The sequence below is a fragment of the Rhagoletis zephyria genome, unplaced genomic scaffold (genome assembly GCF_001687245.7).
Source record: "Rhagoletis zephyria isolate East Lansing unplaced genomic scaffold, Rhagoletis_zephyria_1.1 Rzeph_scaffold_10207, whole genome shotgun sequence".
Classification (NCBI taxonomy): domain Eukaryota; kingdom Metazoa; phylum Arthropoda; class Insecta; order Diptera; family Tephritidae; genus Rhagoletis; species Rhagoletis zephyria.
Window position 1 is genome coordinate 1 of NW_016167285.1, and position 21,868 is coordinate 21,868.

A 21,868-nucleotide genomic window follows, 5' to 3' on the forward strand; every position below is an offset into this window, starting at 1 on the left:
CAAACAGAATCCCACATTTGGATAATATTTACCTTGAATCCATAATTTCGAAAAGTTATGCATAATTATATGTACCTATTGCAGAACAATTTACTGTAGTTTTCGTCTTCACAAAAAGTAAGCGAGAACACTTGATGTAGCGAGAGTAATTAAAATATGTACCTAAGAATATATTTAGAATTGTCAGACGGTCACGGCTGAATGCCTTCATTGGTGATTTAAAGGAAAGTAAGTAGGCACCCCGAAAGGAGGTTCCATGTGCTTATCATGAATGAAAGATTCTAGGCCAAAAATAATTGCATAAGCAGAGTGCTCAAAAAATGGAAGGTTTTTCCCAATTTTTCTACCTTTTGTTACCTTGAATATACTAACTACTGTTCTGGTACGCACGATGAAGTTTAGACTCAACGTACATTTTTGGATAAGTCTTGAAGATAAATTTTTCAGTCAAGTTTTCTAAGGCCCCAGATTAAAAAGCAGCGGTCATTGTTGCTGAAATAAAAACAAAAAAATCTCTTAAACAACCCTCCACGAAGCATGCCCTACTGTTCTCATTATCAATTTTGGATCCATCATTATAGGGAGATGGAAAAAGCTTTGGTTCTGACTATGGTTTTCATTTGGGCATTCATTTAGAAATCACTTGGAAGAAGAAAAACCTTCGAGCAATGCAAATAACTCCTTACATTTATGTCAATATGAAGGGCTTTAAAAAACAAACTTTTCTACAAATTCTGCGAAAAAATACAAATTTGTGTGCAGTTAGAAATTTTTTTTTCGAAGGTGTGGGGCCAGCGCATCTTCTATCGCTTTATACGGAAGGAAAGTTTTATTTACGATATGTAAGAAATGTGCCCTGTTAAATAGAAAATACAATCGACGCTAAATATATTTGCGAATTTCTCTACTGATATTCATATTCATATACATATATGTACATTAGTATGCGCCTTATTTTTATGAAGACAATATTTTTATAAGATACGAAGTAAGACCTAGGCTCGTTTGGGCATAAAAACGTGCTCTGCGAAAAATGTTCAAAATCGGTTAACGAAAGACTTGCCTCAATAACCCTGAAGTAACATACTATAATTCATTAAATTTTACATAAAATAGGAAAACTAGCCCATATTTCAGTAAAAAGAGCGATTTTTTCGCATTAAATAATAAATGGATTTTTTTACCTTATGAGGCCTTTTTCCCGCATATGGAGAGTGGAGTTTTGCTTTGGGGATCAACATTGTAAAATCAGCCACACGCTAATGTAAATCTATATAGTTAGTTCCCAACGATTTTTTCTTCTAAAATACTCCACCCATATTTTATGAGGAGAAACCGATGTCCACATAAATTTTTTTTTTAGTAGAATTACTTCAGCTGACCTAAATCATGATATGTCTCATTTTCAAAGTGCATTGAGTATACATGCAAATATTTTCAAAATAAATCCAACCGCTGAATACTTATGTAGTTACCTCCTAATCATCAGCCAGATGCGCAGTTGGCTGCACTGTCACCGCATTTGCAGCCACGGCTCTAAATTGTAGGCCTTGCTGCGTAGCTGAAGCCCAGCTACGTCGCGGTAGTATGCGACCAAAATTAAAATACCGTTGCCTCAACTTATCCTTAATCTCGTCTTCGTTCATAATGGCACTTGCTTCGCGGAAATTCAAGAATATGCGCCCCTTTTCATCTGTTTTGATGGGTAAAATTTCAGTGCAAACATTGCGTGCTTTCAGTAAGAAACCCTCCTCTACATTCGAACTGCCGTCATCTTCACAAGCGCTATCCGAACCACGTAATCCCTCGTCATCGTTATCGTCATCGTCCGCCTCATTGATGCCATTGTCTAAGCGTGCATCAACCGACTGCGAGCGTGGCGGTTTGACGTGTTGATTGTTTGTGTGCTTCTTCTTGTTGCGCAAGTAGAATGGGTCGCGTTCGCTAGCCTTCACATATTGCACGACCGGGCGATTGACACCCCACTTGGGGCGGATGTCTACCTTGTGATTATTGTTATTATTGTGCGTGTTTACTATTACGCTGGCATTGCTTGGGCCGCCATCTTTTGGGTTGCGCTTGTTGCGGTCGCGTTCTTTGTCCTTTNTTGTTTCTTGGTCTTTGTCTGCCTCTTTGGCTGGTTTGCTCTTACTTTTCGAGGTTTGCGTTGTCGTTGTGGTCGAAACTTCGCGCTTTAGCAACACTTTGTAGAAATTATCATGGAAGAGGCACAAATCACAATTAAGTGGTAGTTCCGTTTGTGTTTCCACATCCTGGTGTGCCTGCTGGTTGATAATCAGTTGATCAGCAGCAACTGGTGGTAAGGACTCGAGTGGCATGAGCGCTAACTCTACCTGACCTGTTCCTTCCTTTCCGCCCTTTTCCGAAATAGTGGTCGGGTCTGTCTTCTCGACTACAGCTTTCTCGCTAACTTCTACAACACTTTTCGGCTCATCGTCGGCGATGCTTTCCATTTGATAACCGTCTTCGGTAGAAATAGACGTGTTTGTGCGTTGCGTACCATCGCCAGTTGTCTTTGAGAAATCCAACGTCGAGGCGGCCGTGTTCGGTTTTAGCTGCTGCTGCATCCAGTAGGTGGCGATCTGCAGATTGCCTATAGCATTCTGTAGTCCAAATATATCGCTGGTCACGGGCAGTGGTATAAGTGTGGCTGGTTGCATGATTACTGCGACGTTTTCCTGTACACCACTGCTGAACTGTGGTCTTTTCGGTTCTTTTTTCACCTCTGTGGCATGAAAAGTTTTCTTTTTGATATTTCGACGCAAGTTTATAGGCGTGCCAATGAGCACCCTCTCTTCTCCCTCGTCTTCAGCTTGACTGTCTGCTCCATTTCTGTCGTTTATTATTTTAGCATGGTTTTGTGAGTTTATCACTTCCCCTACTTCCGGTGGTGGAGTGGTTGAACGCTCTGTGGCTTTCTCTACGCTTTGTACCTTATGCGGGGTTTCAGCCTTTCCATCAGTTTCAGTTGGCTTATTTAACTCCGCTTTGTCCTCGCCTTGCTTTATCGGTGCATTTCTCTTAATCGATTTTCTTGTGTTACCTTTCGTTTTCGGTTCTTTAGTTTCTGCTTTCTCAGCTGTCTTGTCATCAGCTCCCAACTGCATTGCTTGCTCGTCCTTCTGTACTTCCTGCTCCAGTGATGGCCCACGCTGTTTCCGCTTACGTTGTTTCTCCTGCTTCGCCGCCTCCTCTGCTTTCGCGATCGCATCCAACATTGCCTGCTGTTTTTTCTTCTGCACCTGCTCGCGCTCCATTTGCTGCCGACGCTCCCACTCCAAGCGCTCTTGCTCAAGCTGCTTCTGCCTGCGCAAGCGTTCCTCCTCCAGCATTTCTTCCTGCTTGTGTCGCTCCAGCTCCCACTTTCGCAGCATTTCTCGCTCGTGCAGCTGTTTCTTAATCGCATTGTGATACTCGGCTGCCTTTCGGCGTTTATCGATACGTTCGGCCATAGTGACCGGATCTACGGGTGCATTCTGACCGCGTAGGTAGGAGGAGTGCATTGATTGCGTGTCGTCTTCGCTGTCTTTCAGCTCGTGCGGACCACGTCCACGATTCAACCAGTTTGGTCCGTTGCTCTGCTTCAGTGAGTACTCGCTATGAACGCTGTTGTTATTGTAATTGGACCACTTGGCGCGTTCGCGCTCCTCGTGCGCCTGTTGTGCTGTTTTTGTGGTTGCGAAATAATCGTTTTGGTCGCCCGGGTGAATGGGATATGTATTCGAGGTGGAGATGTCGCGTGTGCTGTGGTTGGAGGGACTTAGCGGGGACATGTAGTAGCTGTAAAGGAAAAAGTAAAGGATTTAGGTAATTACCGTAAGGAATTTAGTACAAACATATTTTTAGGGAAGCCTAGGAACCGTCGCCTTGGCAGATATTTCGATATAACAAGCCCCAACCACTTACCTGCCCTGGCAACTGTCTTCCATGCCGCTGTTGTACGAGTGAGCCACGACGTAGGTGGAATTCATTACTTGCTGTTGTTGCCGCTCCTGCGCTTGTTGTTGTTGGTTTTGACTTTTGGCGAGTTGTTGACCTATTATCGATCTTTTTGCGCGCCTTGCATTACCATCGCTCATTTCATCAACGCTTCCCACACGACCATCAACACTAGTGACATTGGCAACCGCACTCACTCCCACGCCGCTGCCGTCAGCACCGTTACCGCCACTATTCGCTGTGCTGCTACTGCCTTGCAGGCTAGCGCCGTCATTATACCAAATTTCCGGCGTGTGTGGGTTCTTCGGCGAATCGCTACGATAGCCGGAGGTGTCTTCTTCCTGGCAACCAGGATTGCCTGGATTATTCGGATTGTTAGATCGATGCGGTGCGTTGCCAGGCGCACCAACAGGAATGCCAATACCGCATGCCGCTGGTGCCAATTGTGTAGCGTGTGTTGGTATTTTCTCTGCAGCCAACTTCGATTGGGGCTGGCGTGCCAGATAGTCCTCATGACGAATGACAGGCAAGCTGGGGCTTCGTATGCGCATTTGTGGGTGATGTTGCTGTTGTTGTGGTGGCATACGTGCTGGCGCTGCTTGTTGCATGCGTGCCTTGGCTGTTTGTAAACCCGCGCCAGGCAGTGCCATTTCATCGTAAGCATACTTGCGTTGTCCTGGAATTTGTGACATCATGCTGGTGGTGTGATTGCGACGCCCGGGGCCGCGTGGCATAAATGAAGCGCGTCGTGCTGGCGGTTGCCTGCGCTGATAACCAGCAATTAGTTCGTCATCTTCGTAATCAGCGTCGATGTCTGGGTCATCATCGACCACATCGATGTAACCTTCGAGCTCGTTATCATAGCTATTGCCGCCGCGTTGTATTTGGTGCTGTTGACGACCAACTGGCTGTGAGGCATGCGGGAGCGGCACGGCATATGGGTTGGGATTATGTTGGGGATAGCGTGGTAATAGGTCTGGTGCGTAGGTTTGTATTGGCTGCTGAAAATGCTGCTGATGCTGTTGCTGTTGTCGAAACTGTTGCTGGCGCGAGCTGCGCTGTTGATTATGCATTTGCGACTGACTTACGTCCATGTTCGAGTAGTAGGTGCGTATGGAGGTGCGTTCGATTTTGTGATGGTGCGATGTCGCCATGGTCGAGTGCTGCTGATGATGGGAGGAGGAGATGAGCTCGTCCATGCGGGCGATTTCCTCTGCGAAGGGGGAGGGTAGAAAATGCTAGATATTACTATTATCTTAAATATTAACTAACTCCGGTTACATATTAAAATTAAAAAGTTCCGTTGATTGAATTTGCTCATCTTCATATTTTCGTCCAAGCTACAGCAACCTTGGATAAAGCTCATGCAATCCTCAACATCAGTCTAAAAATCATTGATTTCTCTCTATGACTATTATTTGGAAACTTTGTATTCGTTCCCGAAGAAATGGATTGGTACTTGCCGAGTGGCTGGCGCCAAGCTAAGCCGTTCCGAGCGGAGTAAAGCTTTCAAACTGCTGTAGCTATGTGACAGCTTTCATACCGCAAGCTTTTTCAGTAGCTTTTTTTTTAGCTGAAAGCAAAGCAGTTTTCGATTTTGAGTTTTCTATTTAAGCGAAATTTCCAATTAATATCTTTAATAAAATTGCGAAAATATTGCTGAAGTGTATAGCTGCAAGCCTGAAAAGCGCGGAACGCCTGGAAAGCTTTTTGCGGAGTTGTATTCTTAACCAGGCAATGATGGATACATTGCACATTCGTCCACCAAGCTCCTGTTTTTTTCAGGCATTTTGGGATCTAAGCTCTAGCGCACCTGCTCCGGGACTTTGGTTGTGGACGCACAAATGTGGAAATGAAATACGACTTGGCTATACTAAAAAATTTCAGTCCTAGTGGTTTGGATAGCACTAGATACACTGCACATTCTCTTATGTGCGATGTCGAAGTTACAAATGCACTAATAATTAATCGAGTATTTCAGCTAAGAAAACCAAATTTCATTAAAAACTGGCACCATAAATTTACACCTACCACGTTCCTTAGCCCATTGCTGCTTCTTCAAGTCCAACAAAGTATGTGTTTGCCGGCCCTCAGCGCCAGTTATCATGCCGAGTATAGATAACCAATACGTAAACTAGACGACTGCTCTACAATTCACTTTTACTAACACACATTTTTAAACGCATTTTTTTATTCCAACGCACTGTTCTACAAACGCTAGAAAATATGAGCATATGTTTCCAAGGCTTAGCACTTTTTCACTTAAGTAAATAAGGCCAAAGGCAGGCGGCCACAATTGATTTATAAAACTAAAATTTCAAGCACTTTTCAGCTTCATACTAAGCTTCTAACGTGTTCTCTGTACCAAGAGAGAGAAACTTTTAAGATTTATTCGATAATATGTTGGCCATTTTTAGCCAACTTTAAACCATTTGCAGCCGCGTACCGTCGTTTGCACGTTTAACTAGCTTGCCGTGCTTTGTGCGAATTCCGTCAGTACCATGCCAATCCATCAACTATGTACCCAAAAAGTTGGGCTGTCAACCGACCGTGTGCATGTGTTCGACAACTAAATATCCGTTGCTATGGTTGTTCTATTGTGTTAATTCCTTGTTTTGTTTGATTTGGTTTTTCCTGCCTATTTCGCCTTTTTCCTTCAATTTTTTAGTGGCTAAGTTTTCTCCGTTTCCTCTGCTAGTTAATGTTTTGTATTGGAATGTTTGCGTTACTATGGGTAACAAGGCCAACCAGTCAAGTAAGGGGGTGGTAAACAAATTCAATTTTGTGGTATTTGTCGACAAACGTTAGTAGGAGTGGGGCATGTAATAGTTGCATATTTCGAATGTAATTTTTACACGCCAGTGTTTAGGCCTTTCATAACAGAGGAATAAATTTGCGTGGTATTACGTGCGCAGTATCACTTTTCCTCAACTTTCTTTAATAAATTTAATTTGAAATAGCGTGGGTAGTATAATTTCTACTCACTCTTACGCTTCTAAACTACTCAGTTAGAATTGTTGATTAACAAAGAACTGTTGATAAACATTTACGTATGCCAAAAATAAACAAATTTGTTTGCGAGTAGGAGTTTTACATATGTTCACTCTATGATATGTTTATGGTCATTACGCTGCGAGCCCTTTTTAATTAGAAATTCCCTTGAAGACTGAGCTGGAATGGAATAAATTGGGTCATGAAATGCAGATATCTCGTTCTAAAAGTAAATATTATCTACATAAAATTTAAAAAACGACATCATTATACTGAACAAGAATTTTGCTTAGAAATTGATCTGAATACCAGCCGGTCGTTAGAAATGCGCACTACCAACCGTCGCTCCCTCTCGACTGGCAAAGCCATATCTCCGAGTGTACTATATTTTGTGGCATGGAAAAGTTTATTATAAAATCATTATCCACCTTTCAGCGGAGTATTCTTGGTGCTTTATATATCTGGGGCAACATAAAGGCGCTCACGGAAAATTGGAGGAGAAACTTGCCAAGCAACTTAGCAAATTGCGTAAAGCGCCAATTCTTTGTTTGTTTTCTTTTTATTTAAACATGAAAAATTCGATTCCATGCATCCAGTGAGATATTTTAATAAAACCTATAATTTTATCAAATTTTAGATCAACTTAATCCACTAAAAACTTAAATTCTCATATAAATATATATATATATATATATANAGAACTATCGAAATCGGTTGACGTGGTCCAAGGTTATGCGGTAACATACATAAAAAAAAATATCTCGACGAATTGATAACATCCTCCGTTTTTGAAAGTCGGTTAAAAATACCAGCCACCATTACCAAAAACCAAATATTCCTAAATTAATTGCTACAAACACCCTCTTCCTTGAAATCATTTGCTAATTAGCCAGAAATCTTGTTTTCTTATAAAAGTTTGATTGATTGCTGCAATCCATTTTATCGAAAGCAAAACATGGAATCCAAAACGCATACTCGACTAATAAATAGAAAAATCTTAAATAAAATCAATCTACTACAAGACGGGCAACACCCAAAATGTGTAAAATATGCGAAAAAATTTAAATATGACAAACGAAAAAAGGAGCCAAATTAGATAATGAAATGTACAAGTGAATTATGCAAACAAACTGAATTTGATGGACAACAGAGCGGACTCTAGACAAAAATACATATTTGGACATGTTCATGTAAAAATAAGTACACCTAGATACATACATAAATACATACATACATAGATATCTTCCATCATTAGTTCAGTTAGCGTTGAGACATTAGGTTGATTGGCGAAATTAATCAAAACGAAATGATGTCAGATATTTTTGCTGGCGCATGAGTATTTGTATGCGCATAGGTATCAATGTACTTACATACATACATACACTGCTGGCAAAAGGTATTGACACAGCTGCTTTTTTACAATATATGCAAAAAATTTTATTGTAATATTTTACCGACAACGTTTTATAAAAATATGCTTCATTCCACAAACAAACAACATAAAAATATAATTTCTAAACTTTATGCAAAACTCACGAAAATTCAGAAAATTTTCATGCAAATTTTCAACTTTTTAAACCGATTTTTTAGAATTTTTTTGAGTATGGAAATTTTTTTTTTTATAAAAAATTGGCGGAAAAATATTAGAATAGAAAGTGTTGCGTATATTATGCAAAATTCGCTGTGCCAATACTCTTTTCCGGCAGTGTACATATTGAGCATTTTTAAAATGCAAACTGCAAATAAGTAGACTTATGAAAATTTGTATATATGTACACTAGGGTGGAACGTAAAAATCAAACGAACGATTTCTTTCAGTCTAACCCCCTTACAAGATAATGCCAGGGGCAGGGAAATCTGACAAAAATTTTGCTCACGAATGGAGCTGGTTAGGGCGTATTGCATAAACAGGTGTCAAAGTGCAGATTACCCTATGAAGACTCAAGAAGTTAAAATTAACCGTCTTCATTCGGGGCCAAAATTCATATGTGATACCTTCAACTTTAGTCGTATCGATTTTGGGTATTAGATGAAAAAAAAATTTAGTTTAATATTTTTTTTTTAATTTCTATAGGGACATCTTAAATTTGCTCCTTGTGCGACACGCCTTCACCGACTCCAATCGGGACCACATTTTATATGTGATAAATTCAACTTCAGTAGTATCGATTTTGGGTATTAGATTAAAATAAAAATTTAGTTTAATATTTTTTTTTAATCTCCAAACCAAATTTTATATGTGATATCTTCGACTATAGTAGCGTCGACGTAGTGGTTGAGGTGCAGAAAATCGGATGCAAAAAATTGCTTCCTGCATTTAAGGACCACCCTAAAGTACATTTATGTATATATACGAAGCGTGAAGAAATATGCATTTTTTTCAATCTGCCTCTTGTTCATCTTCGCTGTATCACCAACCGAAAAATTTGCTCGGATGCTAACACCAAAGTGGCTAATTGTTAAAGAGGAAATGAGCGTATAATTTATTATATGCGAAATATTTATATACATCAGACAACAAGTGCATTTTGTAGCGTGTGAAAGTCAGAAAAATGGACCCACATGTAAATGAGAGATTACCTCGCAGCCTAACAAAAAGATATTATATTATAATAAATTATTTATAAATGCGAAAACGGTACTCTTACCCGATTTTTCTTGGGAAATTTTATGTAATTATGTGGGTTCCGTGGCAGGCATATGCAGGATGTATTACATTGTAGATATATTTGAAATGCGTTTTTAAACTGTAAAATTATACGTACATACGCCCTCATAGTCAGCTTGTGTCATATTTCACAATTTCTATCAAATTTTTTTTTCTTTATTTGTTAAACAATATTTAGATCCATTTTAAGACCACTGCCCTGCAATTATTTATTTTCATTTTTTCAAATTATTTCTAAGGGTGTTCAGATATGCAGATGATATGGTTAATAGACATCATAAAGCTGGATGCTTTCAAATATCCGTAAAAGTTTTTGCCCCAAATTTCACATTAAAAACTTAAACACTTTCTTTTAGCTGTTCGCTGGCTTTTTTCCCCAGTTTTTTCCACTTGTTCTGAATCGAATTAGCTATGCACCAAATAAAACTATAGTTTAGTTCGGATGGTTCTTACCCCGCACTCACTCAAAAATTTTCTTTAAGGGCTCATAAATAAAAATTCTCCAAAAGCGCTAAGTTAGAACGGAAACAGCAAAAAATAAGAGCAACACAAGAAGACACAAAAAAAAACTGTTTAATAATATTTATATTATGATGTTAGTTAATATATCTATCTGCATTTTTAACAAATTTCTCAGTTCTTAAAAGTTCACACTGGTAAGTAAGTTTTCACATCAAACGACTTAATCCAAATTGTTGTTTACATTTCACAGCGCTGTAGATCGAACGGCAACATATCGCAGATACAGATACAGATACTCGTATGTGGAGTACAATTTTCCCATATCAAGCACTAACAATTATACAATACTAAATATCATTATAATATTTTGCACATCTCAGGGCTATGAGAATTTCAAAGCAATATATCTTAAAATATACAGTGACTCAAATTACGTTCGCATGTTAATTTTTTTTATCATATTCACAAGGCATTTCAAGTAATTTTTTTTTTTAATATTTTTTGTAATCAAAACCATATACATACATAAATGAAAGCCTCAAAAAATATATATAAATTTAAAAACTTTCATCAAAATTTTGAGCTTTTTAATCTGAATCAGTTTCATAGCTCGTAAAAATTTACATAATAAAGTGCGTTTGTCAAGCCTCTTGACTTTTAATAATTTGCTAGAAATTCGGTTTTAAAGGCTCGAAATTTTGATGGAAATGATTTAAATTTTTCAATTTTATTTTTACAAAGCTGCCACTTCTATGATTTTGGTTATAGCATGAACAATATTTTTTTTAATAATAAAAAAATTTAATTTGGAAATGCTAATGAATGTTAAAAAAAATCAAAATGTAAAGTATGTTTTGAGTCACTGTATATATACATGTCTATGCTAATATGTTCATACGGAATTATTGCCGCACACGATTTCTGGTCATTTCGTTCAACAGTCAGACCATTAGAAGTTGCCGATTTACTACCTCAAATAAATTGTTTTCTTTAATTATGTTAATAGGAGCAATGTAAACTGAGAGAATAGAGCAAACAACTGGAACATTTTAGAAAAAAGCACTAAGATTAATACGTGAACAGGCAGCGTAACTTTCGTAAACAAAAAAGTGGTAATATTTAGGTAAAAAAAAAAACAACTGTTAATAAAAACACAGCCAACACATTTTCGTGTGCTTATTGTTTCTTGTCATATTTTCGTGATTTTATTATGAACATGTTAATTAAATCAGCGCAACTCGGACCACACACGCAGCGGCTGTTGCTATACGGTCGTTGTTGCTGAAGATGCCAGCAACTCTTCAACACCAACAACATTACTTGTTAACAGCTTTCATTTCTATGCGCAGACTAGTTCAAAGTTGGAATGGTTGTTGTTGCTTTCCATTAATGCCGCAATTATTATTTATTATTTTTGTTGACTTTTCGAGAGCTGTTCGTGGCTTCTTCTGCTCAAAACTTGACAGCTTTACTAGTTTGGAAATAATGTGTTTGCTTGCGCGCAGATGGACTGCTGTATTTGGCTTATGTAGTGTCCAGTATTGGCCAGACTAAGACTGAAACACGATCTGATCCATCGTCGAATTCCTTATTATTAGAAATATTTTTAGCAAGCTTCCGTTTAGCATTTATAACGCTTTAGAAAAATAATGTTTCTTCTCCAGTTCTGTGGAATCTAAGCGTCAACATCCCTTTATGTGAAAGGGATTGGGGGTTGGGAAAGTAGTTGCTTACGCCGATAGCATTGCAATCTCCTTTAGAATAAAATTTCCGCAAACGTTATGCGAGCTGATGCGGCAAACGCTTTGGGATGTATTCAGGTGGTTCGCCAGCTGTGCGATAAGCCTAAGCTCCAGCAAGGTGGAAAATGCCTTCGTTTAGTCCACCGGAGCTAAACGTCGTCTTGTCAACTCCTGCTATAAGAGCTAAATTTCTAGGGGTTATTTTAGATAAGAAGCTGAACTGGAAAGAGAATAAAGTTCAGCGTTATGAGAAATCTTCTGTAGCGCTCTAAACTTGCGAAAAGGCCATAGGAAATAAATGGGTCCTAAATACCCGAATCGGTCGATGAATAGTTATAGAGTCGTAAGACTGCCCAACAAGGTGCAAATTTCCAGTAAGATCTGCTTAAGCGAATCGCTCAAAACCGTGCCAAACGAAAGCTAGTTTAGATCTTCTGCCACGGGAATTGGCAGGGAAGCTGCTCTTCGCTTAAGACACGTACTCCAATGGCCATCTGAAGCACAGGGGCGCTCTTGTATATTAAATAAAATTTTTGCTTTATTGCGAACAATACAGACCTTTGCCTTTCGGTATCGGTTTCGGAAAGCAATTTTAGCAGAAAAGTCTCAAGCTGGAAGGACTGAAAATAAGATCTTAGCGCTCCACACGATAGTATTGACGTCAACAGATGGATCGAAACTCGACGGTAAGATGGGAGCCGGAGTTTTTTCACGAAACCCTAATCTGAAAATCACTTTTAAGTTACCAGACTACTGTAGCGTTTTCTAAGCTGAAGTTTCAGCTATTATGGAGGCTGCTGAGAATTTGGAACTAAAATGCTGGGAAGAGGCCTATTTATTTTTAGTGATAGTCTGGTTCGAAGAAAGAACTTAACCTGACTTGGGTCCCTGGCCATAGGGACATAGAGGGAAACCGCATGGCATTTGTATAAAAACAAGCTGAAGAAAGGTGGAGTCCAAGTACGACTTGTCGAATTACCAGGCAGACGCGACTTAAATGAGATCGCAAGCGGTCACAAAGTGTATAATTTCTCAGAAGAGAGAATACATCTAATGTTACGGGAGCTCTAGCCGAACTCTATTCGGGCACTTTGTAATAGGTACGAATGCAGAAAAGTTCGGCGTGCCTTTCCGAAGATGTTACAGAAGCTGTAAGGACTACGAAGAGGAGGAAACGGTCTTATATGTACTGTATAAAATGCTCGGCACTGCTTAGAAGAAGGCTGCGGCATCTGGGTTCACCGTTCCTGGCCGACCTTAAGCGAGGTTTAAAATACCGACGCAAGATGCCTGATGAGTTTCATCAGTGACACGAAGTGGTTCAACAGCGAGGATAATCCAACGATGGCAAACTATTGTAACATACCTAGTTATGCCACTGAAGGCGGAAGCCACTACTTCCTACCTAACTAGAGATTTATTACGGATATATAAAAGACACCCTAAGACACATTGTCTCATGTGTTGCTACACTAAATCTATATTGAACGTAGATGTAAGAAATGTTAAACCGTAAACTACTTAAAAAAAAAAATGTATTTTTAAGGAAAAATATAAAAGAAACATTCGATCCTCTCACACTCACACAACATAGTATCTCAGTGAAAATCGTAATTTATGCCCGCAGTCGTAAATTGTTCTGCAACATGTTGCGCTCATAAAATGAGCTGAGTTATTTCGGTCAGCAACAGTGCACGCCCACCATGCACACCTTGGAGTGCAATGTTTATATTTTCATGCGTTCCATATTTTTTATGTTTTCTCTTAATTATTTTTTTCTTTTTTGCAGAACATTCATCAATATTTCACCACTATTGCCTACATACGTTTCTAGCAAAAGTGTAACACTAAGCACAGCCAACGAAATGATTTATAGATTTACCTATAAAAATGGAGTGTTGCAACAATGTTGCCGAACTATTTATGGAATGAAGGTTGGCGTAAAGTGTTGCTAAATAGAAGAGAAATGTTTCTTTATACATACATATTATTTCTCTAGATTTGTTTTAATACCAGTTTTTCACTTCACCAAGCAATTCTTTCATTGCTCATTCTGTAAATATTTTGACGTTAGCTGTAACAGCAAGATCGTTGTTAATGTTTTGTTCTTTTGGTTTTTGCTCTGCCCTCGATATCTGTATCTATGTATGTATAACAACCGCTACGCCCTGCTACAATTTCAGTTGCAAATTAAATTTATGACTTGCAGCCAGCAACACCCTGAAAATAATCACTAACAAATCCGCATGATTAATGATTTTTCATTAAAAATTCATAAACATAAATCACAAGGATCGACTGCACGTCAAATGTTGAGGCCAACACTTCAATAGTTCAATAGTCAAGCAGTCGTCAATGTCGCTAAAAAAAAAGTACGCTCATACATACATATATGTATCTACATAAATCTGTTACCCCAGTTGCTGCATTTTTTTTGCATTCGAGGGTTGTCACAGAAATTTTCTTATTGTACAAATGTATCTTTCTTCAACCCGCTGAGGGATACTCTTCTTTGGTAAATTGTGCCGTCTGCCCTAACCTTTGTTTGCTTTTCAAATAAACAGCATATATGTAGTATATCTTTGGCATACTCAATGCTTTGTTCCTACAGTGTGAAAATATTTAAAAACAAACAATAAGAAATGTATTTATTGTGCTGTTTAATGTTTGGCCCAACAACGTTACAAAGGGCTGGAAACGGTACAGTGGGGGGATTTTTAAATAAATGATGAGTTGAGTTGCTTGAGTGGCAAGAATTTTGAAAATCTCTCCCGCAAGGGCGCGGTAGAGAGCGGCGTGTTTAGCACAAGTTTAATACATATGTATATGATTTGGAAGAACATAAAGCTAGTCTATCGAAACTAACTCGGATGATGTTTATGCATTAGAAACTGTGAAGAAAATCTCACAAAGGATACTGAATTTGACTAATGAAAACTGTACTCTGCAGAGTCTTGTTGTCTACCCTGGCAAGAGAGCACTAGTATTATGTTCAGAGAAGAGAGATGCTTATGGTCATAAATATAAATTTCTAAGAAAGTGAAGTGAAAAACTTAAAACGAGCTGATTCGGGCACTGAAAGTTTGCACAGGTTGAACATAAAAAATAAAGTAGGTTTAAAGAGACAAATTGGCGTTTCAAAAATTTTTCAATTTATAAACCTTTTATTAGGCCACTTTTTTTTTTAAGAATAAGGCCATAAGACTTTCGCCTAAATATTTCGGAAAAATATTAAAAAAGAGAGTTTTTTAATAAACAAAATTAATTAAAAAAAAATGTTTTTCCCAAAAAATCACCGAAAAAGGTAAAAAAGTGTATGCTTAAAATGTCTACATACAAATTTTAAAAAATTTAACAACAGAATCAATATAATGTGATTTTTTCCTTTATTTTTAAATCAGGCCTTACCTGTGAATGATTTGGGTAAGCAATTAAGTTTTTTTTTCATCGCTTTGCCTTTGAAGACGCAATCGGAATTTTGTTTACTTTACAAGTTTCTATTCAAAAATCCTCATACAAAAACTACTTTGAATCAATTTTTTTCTGCACTTTACAAATACTCTTTCGAATTCAGGACAAACTAAATTAAGTTCAAAATTTTATACTATTATTTTGATATTATGTCTGACGGAATATATAAACAAATGATCAAATACGAATTGTTGAATATAAATTAAACAAATAAAACTGTAAAAAAATAACAAAATGCTATTTTTATTGATATTTTGTGTCCAAAAGTAGTTAGTAAGAAGTTAGTTGATATGTAATGCAGAGGTATCCTGGTGTGACTTTTTTGCGGCCTTTGCCCCACAAAAGTAGTTAGCTTTTTTCGAACAAAATATACAGTTAACAGTTAGCACTAGTGTTCGCGTAAACAGACTAAAATTAGATATAAGTTAACGTCCTCCCTGTAGGGCTAGCACACAAACGCAGATCGAAATATATTTTGGAAAATTTGCATGTAAGTGAATTGGTAACAGAAATGGGAAAATCAGGCAATAAAGAGCAAACGTCCAAAATAGATATTAATGAAATGGTATATATATCTAAAAAAAATTATTCCATTTATTTTTTTAATTTAATTAATTATTTATTTTATTTTTCATTTTGGAATTATATTTCGTGTATTATTATTTAATTAATTTTTATGTATTTGTGTTGTTTTTATCTATTTTTTATTACTTTTTCTATTATACGTTTTATTTCTATTTATTTTGTGTTATTTTACTATATTTATTTTGTATTTAATTTATTATGTTTTAATCAAACACATTTTTTTATATTTTATTTTTTCAAATTATTAAAATGTAATTTTTTTATACATTTTTTTATTTTTTATTTTATTGTATTAAATTAACTTCATTTTATTTAATTTTATTTGTATTTTATGAATTCTCGCAAAAGTCATTAATCATTCTTTGACTGACCAATTAAACTTTCGGCAAATCATTCAACAGAATGCAAAAAAAATTTAAATAGAAAATACAAAGAACTTACTGCATTTTTTGTTTTGCTTATTTTCAATAAGATACATATATACATCGCAAAAAATCAATGTTGCCGCCAACTTGCAACCCAACAACATGTCGAGGTTTGAATGAGAATGGCAAATGGATAATCAATGCCAATAGCTTGCAACATGTTGTCATGCGCATACAGCTAATGGCTATCAAATTAACAGAAATTGGTTGGGAGGCAAACAGAAAAAAACAATCGATTGACAATTACATTGACAATCATTGAAAATGACCTCAACAACATGCGCAATCAGAATGATCAAAAAGCTACGATGAGCTTTAAGATAGCGACTTAAAAAATGTGCCAACATCAGCAATGAAATATCATCCCGTAGCAGTAGAAAAAAAATTAAATTTTCGTTATATTCATGAGATTGCATGACACCTTGGAAGATTGTTACAATCTGCAACGCTATGCGGTTGCAGCACTTGTTTGTTGTTAGAAAAAAGAAGCTAAAAATTAAAACAGAGGTGGTAAAAAAAAATTTGCGAAATGTCCTCCAAATGCTCAACATGTCACTTGAACTAATAGAATTTTTTGTGATGCTGTGGAGATTCAGGGGCTTTGATAGATTTCAAGCGTTTGCATTCAGTTACGGAGTATGATGCATCCTAAATAACAGTCCATTTCCAGCGAAAGCTTAACTGCAGTTAAAAGCTCAGGTAAGTTGAAAGAATTTAAAAATGAGGTGATTGGCAGGGTTTTTGATTGTTACTTTTTAGTTTTTAACTTTCGTTTGATTGGACTTAAAATGTGCAATTATTCCCTTCGGGAGGAAATCTCCTTAAGATAGGACGTTCTTCAAACAATTTCTGAAATAGAAAGCTTTTCAACAGTTTACTGAGATGCAGGCGATTTTTCACTCCGCCGTCGACATGGAGTCAGATTCGATACCTTTTTGGTGTAAAAATCATAAGATATGCATTGGTGCCTTCATATGTGCAATCTGCCGAAATTGGGCTCACTTAGAGGATTACTGCTCTTACTCGACATTTATATTTTCTTCAAATGTCCAGAATAACAAACAAGCAGGCAGTGAGTGCGTGGACAGTAAAAATTACCACTGATCACAAAAAAAATAAAAGGATTAAAAAAAGGAACCATAACAAATGCCTTAAAAAAACAAGCAGAAAATAGAGAATGATCAATCTTATGATGCTAGCGAAGCGCTCAACGCTCAACGCTTAACAAATGCATTTTTCAGCAGGAAGTGCTGCTTGCCGCTGACTGCGTCTATCGATGAGTGCGACAGTTCATGTGAACTCATAAAATTGTCGTAATAGTTGGCAATGAGGTGCGGCACATACCGTTGACCAAACGACAACCGTATGTGCTGGTAACTAACTGATGTTGCTGCTGGCGGCCATAACACATGTATGGATCTTGCAACATATGTATGCACAGCCAGCAATAGCCAATACTTGCTTTTGCTTGGTTGGTTAGAGCAGCCGCTTTGACCATTTCACCATTTTGAAAAGGTGCTGGGAGCGTAGCTGCCTCTGGAAGATACATACATATGTATGTAATTCTTTTCTTTCACACACTGCTAGCTTGACACTGATTTTCACGCGCTCCCAAGCGTTGGTCAGTGGCACTTGACCGTCACACATTTAGTTGGCTTGAAACCGGTGATAAATATGTGTGTGTTTGGGCTGTCGATGCATTTGCTGAATCGACTTTCGTTCAAAGCTATTTTGGTTAAAAGATAGCAATTTTGTAGGCTTCATAAAGAGCGAATCTGAGTTGGAATCAGAAATAACATGGAGCTTAGAAGGATATAAATACTGCTTACTTCTTCTTTATTTAAATTCCATTATTTGAAATTTTAACTTACCAAAGATCAAATTTCAGTTTTTATGATAACAAATTTTCATGTGTGTCATAATTTTTTATTTTTTTTTTTTGCTACAAAACTTAGCTCTTTTCAGCTTAACCCATTGAATCGCTCTGACTCCTTTGCTCTTTATAATCACCCTACTTACCTTCTACCGCACCTTCCACCTACATACATATGTATGCCAAATGCTGCAGTTGCACATATATGTTTATGTAACTACATTAGGGTGGACCAAAAAAAAATCAAGGTCGGAATTTGCTCGGAATGATGCTCTCACCCCCTAAGACTGTTCTGTACCAAAAAATATACCACTGGTTTTTATTTTGAAATCAAAATATGTATGGAGGTCGCTCAAAGCGCTAAAATTTTGCCATGTATTTTATATAGGAAAAGACAATTTTTCATAGAGAATTCATGAAAATCAAAATTCTTTATACCTTTTCTAAGAGAAGTTGTTTTTTCCATATAAAACACATGGAAATCTTTAGGCGTTTTGAGCTGCCTTTAAATATTTTTTGAATTCGAAGCAAGGAGGTGAGAGCCTCAAAATATGAACTTAAATTATTTCTCATGCATTTTTTTACCATCCTAATGTACACATATGTATAAGTAGAGATGTAAATACATATATATTTAATAAAAATAATGCTGGCCTTCGCTACGCATCCGCTTCAATCGGTTACATCATTTAAGTATTGGCTACAACTTACCATTCAGTGTTCTTTAACTTTGACTTCATAGCAGCAGCAAACTTATAAATTGATCAATATTTTAATTAAGTGGTTACAAGTATTGTGCATTTGCACAAAAGAGATCCGCAATACAAGAGTGGTTAGTACTTGTTCTCACTTTTTTTATACTTAAATATACATACATATTGCATTTATAGGAGGTTGTGGCCTATAGTACTATGCATACGCATTAAAACAAACAAAGCGCTAAGAAATCAGCTGACCAGCAACCGGTTGATTTTGTTTTTCTGAATCTCGCTTATTTAGTTTAATATTTTTTTTTTTAATCGAGAATTAAGGCACCAGACGGTTGCGAGAATACAACTTTTCAATACATAACGAACTACTACGACCTCTTTATACATACATATTACCAGAACGGTATTAAGGCATCGGGAGTCTTTTGTTCGAAATGCAACTCTCAAAAATAGTTCCGAAGAAATCTTAATAGTGACTGCATTAAAGGTAGAGGAAACATGGACGTGCAGTCTCCATTTCTATATAGGGTAGGGCGATACGCTATGTAATTTTCGTAGGGTCAGCGGGCAGAAAATTCTCACTACAACAAGTGTTAATCATATTCGGAGTTATGAGCGCTTTCTTGCAAACAACTGACCAGAGCAGTTGAAAGGGACCAGGAGGGAATCAGTTCCAAAGAAACAAAGAAATGGAGAAAGCCACACACATTACACATTAAAGTCCTTCTGCCTGAATCTTAGTGACCCTCTGCGCGGGCATAAAACGAATTCAGTTCACCAGTACAGTGTCTACTGCTTGCGTTAGAGTTGAGTCGCATATGCCATAGAAGGCATTGCCCAAAATTCCCGCAAGTTCTGCAAAAATATCCAAGGCGAAATTTTTTAAATGTGTATTTATATTGGAGATAAGCTAAGCTAAGACAATTAAGCGAAGAAAACGGTAAACCAGCATTTTATATAAGCCCTAATCATTTGTCTATGATCATAGCTATTGGCTCGGCTAAGGTCTCATCGTAGCTCCAATATAAAATTATAGCATTAATTAAAGCATTGCTAATTATGTTTGCAGAGTCATCTAAAACGACTACCGCAAATGGTGGGATATTCCTGTTGGTAAAAGCTTATCAAACCTTGGTTAAAAAGAGTCGTAAGTCTACTATCTGCGGAAAATGCTTGGATAAGTTCAACGGCCCATAAGGCCAGCATCAGAAAATATCTCTTAGGGTTCTCTTATCTTACAATACTTAAACTTATTTTGACCAAACTTGAATGCAATACCGAATCTCTTCTACTTGTTAAGAAATTGCTATTAAGTATACCTATATTTTAGCACAAGTTATTAGCATAACCGGACATATCGATGCCTTGAGCTGTTACAATTTATTTCTGTTCTTGCAACTAAACATATTTAAGAGCATTTTACTTTCCTAACACCACTTCGATTTTCATTTGTTTTCATTTTAAGCCATAAAATCTTCAACACCACAATTAAAATTCTACTTGAGAAGCTACTCTTCGGTAGCAACTTTTCAAATGCAGCAAAGATCCGCAAGCGTCAACATAAACTTGACCAACACAAATCACAGCAAGTTTAATGATCTTTCAATTAAATGAGCAATGCAGCAACAATAAAAACAACAACAACAATGCCATAATACATAATATGTAGATAGTTCCACCCACAGTAGAAGTAAGAAGTGTTTGGCACCCCATTGAGTTGCAGTTGCATGTCATATATATATATGTAGGTGTGTATATACTAATTCATAGATTGTCCATATGTGCCACTAACAAAAGATTTATACAATAAAATGTAACAAGCTATGCGAAACTAAATGCCATCAAACAACCCAGCACCTCGAGAAGGTCGATTCACCAACTGAGTACCTGCTCGAGCGAATGGCCAACCCAGCTTTGATGTTGGTGAGTGGTAATAATCACGTCAATGTTGCATGCAAGCGCCAATAAATTAAACGGTTAACTTAATTAGCAATTAGAATTGCTAAAAGCATTAAAAATCATTACACACAGCAGCTTTCGACTAGAAATAAAAAAAAAATGTATAACAACAAAGGCAATATGTTGAACGCAAACAAGACGACAACGGGCGCATGGCAGTGTAATGCAGTACAAAACACATCCTCTTCAGTGAGAAATAAAACAACAATGGCAAGAAGTGCCATAAATTATAGTAAAGCAGAGCAATATGTATGGCAGTGTGTGTGTGTGTGTGTGTGTGTGTCAGCGATCGAAAGCGCTACTCTAAAGCGGTGCACAAGTGATATAACTGTAATTGCAAGCTAATCATAGCAATAAATTCTCACAAGTAGTCGGACACGGGAAAACCCCCATAAATGTGTGTGCAAAAAGCGGCGAGCAGACAACGTTGCTCCATACACAGCGCTTGTCGCAACTGGCTCCCAACCGCGCATGCGCAACCAGCTAGCATTGCTTTACAACTAGTAGTATTTACGTATGACTAATGCCTTGAAATCAGTGCAATATTTTTGTTTTTCCTGCTTTTATCGCATTCACACATCACACCTTTGCCAACAGCTACCAGCTAGTGTCACTTTCCCTAACCTAGCCCAAACCCCCGGGCGCACACACACACTCTCAAATAGTTCAAATACTCACTCACTCCCTATCGCCGGTTATGTAGCCAAGTTTTATATAATACGAAATTTCCCATCGTAATCATAAATAACAGCAACATGATTTTTAGCTGTACCGATTTGCCGACACACAACATGACATTCAACATGAACTGGGCTGCGCTTTAAAAATCAGCTAAGCACTTAAAAATAGCAATAAGCCTTGCAAAAATATACCAACAGTAATTTATTAAAGACAACAACAGCAAAAACAATGGCACAATGATATAAATAATAACAAACATTAGTGCAAAAAGTGAGCGACATGCAATTAATGTAGTTTTGTTATCGATAATTCATGTCAATCAGCGGCAAACAATCACACTC

At 37.3% G+C, this 21,868-nt stretch overlaps 1 protein-coding gene across 1 annotated transcript; it reads right to left on the reverse strand.

Annotated features, from left to right (window-relative positions):
- Positions 1-1,388: 1,388 nt before the first annotated feature.
- On the reverse strand, positions 1,389-6,067 carry LOC108376294 (uncharacterized). The gene is made up of 3 exons (XM_017632492.1): positions 5,992-6,067; positions 3,928-5,173; positions 1,389-3,801 (listed from the first exon to the last, which is right to left on the reverse strand). Exons 1-3 carry the CDS (start codon positions 6,065-6,067, stop codon positions 1,479-1,481), a joined length of 3,645 nt encoding a protein of 1,214 aa, XP_017487981.1. The 3' UTR covers positions 1,389-1,478.
- Between the last annotated feature and the right edge of the window lie 15,801 nt (positions 6,068-21,868).